General features: G+C 36.4%; 1 protein-coding gene across 1 annotated transcript; it reads right to left on the bottom strand.

Annotated features, from left to right (window-relative positions):
- Window positions 1-1822: 1822 nt before the first annotated feature.
- LOC307127333 (uncharacterized protein) lies at window positions 1823-4272 on the bottom strand. Its single transcript, XM_079818478.1, has 2 exons — window positions 4241-4272; window positions 1823-3562 (listed from the first exon to the last, which is right to left on the bottom strand). Exon 2 carries the CDS (start codon window positions 3552-3554, stop codon window positions 2139-2141), a length of 1416 nt encoding a protein of 471 aa, XP_079674604.1. The 5' UTR covers window positions 3555-3562; window positions 4241-4272; the 3' UTR covers window positions 1823-2138.
- Window positions 4273-4507: the final 235 nt, after the last annotated feature.

Raw genomic sequence — 4507 nt, 5'->3', positions numbered from 1 at the left:
AAACAGACCTGACTAAAACATACAAGAAAAACATTGAATTAACAGTAATATGTGGAGAAACAAAGAGGGGTAACGTTACTTACCGTTGTATGAGTTCCAGTGTCACACAGCACAGGCAGGCTCCTGGTATTCTTATCTAAAATGTAAAATAAATCATGTCAATCCAAATGTAAAATTTGATAAAGAAACAAAAAAGACATTGTTTTTTCTCCAGTGACCAACGTTAACTACACGCTGACAGATAATATCTCATTAGCCAAGTTACTTGACTTAATGTTAATGTAATCTTTGCTTGTTAACGACGTTATTTTCGCAACTAGTTAGCGGCCAATGTTAATTTACTAACTAACTTCGTCCTAATGTAAGCTTAATATGCTCAATAAACAAAATCTTCATTTTATTGGTAAGGTTTATTCAATAAACTCACCAAGTCTTTTTAAAAATAAAACGTTAACGTTACCTCAGTTTTTAGCACCAAAGCTGAAGCAAATGATAACCTAACGTTATCAGTATTGTCCGTGCCGTGAGCTCTCTCCTCGGCTCGGGCAAAACTTACGACGCTGCACTGGTTCCTAATCTAATTCAATGAACTCCTTTTTTTAAATAAAACATTAGGTTTACCTCAGTTTTTAGCACCAAAGCTTAAGCAAATGATAACCTAACGTTATCTAAAGTATGTTGTCCGTGCCGTGCCCGTGAGCTCTCTCCTCGGGCAAAACTTACGACGCTGCACTGGTTCCTAGTCTAATTCAATAAACTCATTTTTAAAAAATTAAACATTAGGTTTAAGTTACCTCAGTTTTATCACCAATGCTGACAAGCTAAAATTGGGGTGCAGACAACCGCGGCTAGTTCAAATCACACTTACCTTGCTTGTTTGCCGTTCTCAAGGGGATGAAAAAATCTTCGCAGGTGCTGGACACAGCTCATAGGTTCTCTGGAACCGTGAGCTCTCTTCTCTCGGGTGAAACTTTCAACGCAGCACTGATGGTTCCTAATATAAATCTAAAACAAATCCTGTCGATCCCAATTGTGCCAAAGAGGCCGTTGTGGTAAATATAGTATTATACTTTATTTTTTTTAAATACAGGAAATCACTGTATTTGGTGTCTAACGTCACAGAAAATTCCCATGATGTTATTTACTGTAAAGAGAATTTACAGTATTATACTGGGTGATATATGGTAAATAACTGTACAAATTACAGAAATGTCTAACAGTGCAAGCATGAGGGAAAACCTGATTTCTGACTGCTACTGTTATTATAAGTTGCAGTTTTCGTGACTATCACTAAAATTACACTTTTTGTTATGAGTAAACATGTGTGACTCACTTAGAGGTAAGATAGTTCACCTTGCAATCCTCTGTAATATCAGAACTGACAAATCTGTGTTCGTGAGAGCAAGCGAAACCGGACGCTTAGCCTCTGTGTGACTCGAATATTTGAAAAGAAGTGATACTAAGAAAAATCAACAATCTAAATGAAATCGCAACTAATATTAAAATCAGCTGATAAACTCTAAACGTAACACACTTTATGGAGTCACTTAAAATTGGAGTCAGATAAAATTATTCATGGAGTCAGATTTAAAATGAGATATCAATAAATTAAGAGAACTTCACCAAAATTCTGAAAAGGCTTACACGCAGAATTCCTTTTGACCAAGCCGTTAGAATCCGTTTTTTGGGCTAACGGATGTAAGTTTACAAACGTTTAAAACCAACATACTGTATACTGTAAATCCACTGCTAGAGAAAATACAGTTATTCACCTTTTTAGTTTTGCCCAATGGAATATCAAAACAAGGACACAGACTCACTTCCATTAGATAGATGCATTTTAATAGATCAGTTGTATAAAACAAGCAGAGTAAGATTATGACCCATTACTGATATATTGCAATAAATGTAGTATTTTATAGTAATATAAATGCCAAGAATGCTGTTAATAATCATTTTCTTAATAACAAATTAAGATACAGTATATTAGAGAGATCTGTGATTAACAATGTTAATTAGGACAATGTGTTAAATGTCATACTTATCAGGACACAAGCTTTACCGTCTTTAGTGAAGAGCTGCAGACCAGCATCATACATCTGTATCTTAATAGGAATTACATTGCTAGCATCCTAGAACTATGGCTCATAAATAAATTTGGATAAGACGGATGGTGAGTGTGTAGGATTCCCTTTGTCACAAATTGATTTTTCATCACTCTCCCAGGGCGTAGTTTGTGCTAAAACTTTGTTATATCCCTTGTCCAGCAAGAAGCGGATTTGAACTCCAGGAGCAATAGCCAAACTAGAATAGTACTGGTAAATGTCATAATCCTTTATGGTAGTGTCGTCAATCCTTGCAAACTCCACAGCATACTGATATGTGGAATAGGCGTCATTTTTATCTTGTGAACTTTTGTAGAACCCAATCCATGAGTAGTAAAGAACATTATACCAGTTACTGAAGGTTTTCTTGATGTAGAGTCGAGCACAGGCTTTGCCGTCTGCAGCATAGAGCTGCAGTTTAGAGTCAATCCCCTTTATTCTAATGGGGATCACTCCATTAGCTCCATCAAACTCCGGTCCATACCAAATGTATTTATTTAAAAAATCAGTCAAATATGATGGGTCCAGTGCCAGTCTGGGTTGGAGACCAGCATTCAGGGAGACAGAAGTATCTAAAGTCCCAGATGATTCATAAATATTCAACCGTTTCCTGACCTGTGTATGAACTTCATTTGTATCACTGGAATAAGTGTTTTGGCAAATATCAATGTATACATGTTTTTTCATTAGGTCAGCAGGAATATTCTCCCATATAAGCTTTGAGTTACCTTGTGTAGTTGTTTTAATATTTAATCTAATTCCCTCATTGCACTGGGAATAGGGTGAGCGATTCTCTCGGTGGTTGTCCGTTTTCTTACAATAAGTGCTGCTATATTCTGTCTTTGACAAAAACTCAAGGCATCCATTCTCTTCCGTTTTATCATCTTCATCTTCATAATTTGTTGTTCCAGAAGTACCATAATCGTTGCAAGAAGTTTCTCTGATCTGCAAGATCAATGCAGGGTCAATCTCATAAGTGTCAGAAATATTAAAGTCATTCCTGTTCCGGTTATGTGCTGTAATAAACACCCTGGATATAGGTGAACTGTTTTCGTCCAAAGAGATCATAAGCCTGTCCATGTTTTTTTCTGGTAGATTGGTATTTCTGTACTGCCTCGACACGTAGGCTGGCAATGCATTAGCACCAGGATAATTTAGATTACCAACTTCATAGTAACTCTGCCCGCAGCACAATGGGGGAAGAATGAACTCTCTATTTTCAAACAAATGGAATCCATGGTCTTCAGGAATAAAATTCAAATAGATACGATTGTTGTTTTGCTCAACATTAACGTTTTGGGTAAACCAGTACAATAATTGGAGTCCATGACGTGGAGGAGGCTTTCCATAACCAGTGTTTCTTAAGTCATCAATATCGTTAAGTTTTCTCACAGAAGAGACGCTCGCCAAGAAGACACAGATGAGCAGGAAGAGTCTCATGGCACCCATGGCAAAATCTTAATCAAAAACAAAATGTTGTAAATCATATATATAAGCTATAAATGAAATTGGATCATAAGCTTTCCATTTAATTATGCCAAAATTTTATTTTTTGAATATTAACCTTTTGAAAAAAACTTAACAGGAAAAATGTCTGATTTTAATGCTTATACTAAACAATATTAACAACAGAACTTTATTACAGTATTTCATTTTTATGAAGGTTCTTAAAGGTGCATGTGTCATTTCTGTTGAGTCTATGTTTGATGAAGGTCCAAAATGGCACTCCACAGAAATGACACATGCTTTATAACTTTAGCTTAATAACTTTAGTTTGACCTCCATTTAATATTTTAAAGCAGTGGTTCCCAACCACGTTCCTGGAGGACCCCCAACAGTGCACATTTTGGATGTGTCCTTTGTCTGACACACCCACATCAGGTCTTGGAGTAGCTACTAATGAGCTGATGACCTGAATCAGGTGTGTTTGATTGAGGAGACATGCAAAATGTGCACTGTTGGGGGTCCTCCAGGAACGTGGTTGGGAACCACTGTTTTAAAGTATAATGTTTCAATTGCTAAGTAATATTTCAGTAGCCTAAATGTAATTCATAATCATATTTTTAATATGAATGGATTTTAAACTCTTTGAAGATTTGCAATATTCAGCAGGATTCAATTTAAATTCATCCTACCTGAGATTGAAGGTCTTCAGTAGAGCCTCTGCAGCCTTCACATCTCTTGGATGATTATTTATACAGTATGGAGGAGGCGGAACTTTACAGAAAAGGGGCCTCATTTATAAAACTTACACTAAAATGTGTACACTAAAATCCACGCCAACATTCATATTTATAAAAGCGGTCTTTGTCATGGAAAAGTGCTTACTGCCACGTCAAGTTCTAGGCAGATGTACACACTTTTCCTCGTGGCAGAGAGTCAGTACTGCATGTAGGGGAGAC

Source organism: Gobio gobio (assembly GCF_949357685.1).
Source record: "Gobio gobio genome assembly, chromosome: 6".
Taxonomy (NCBI): domain Eukaryota; kingdom Metazoa; phylum Chordata; class Actinopteri; order Cypriniformes; family Gobionidae; genus Gobio; species Gobio gobio.
This window is presented reverse-complemented; position numbering and strand designations above follow the sequence as displayed.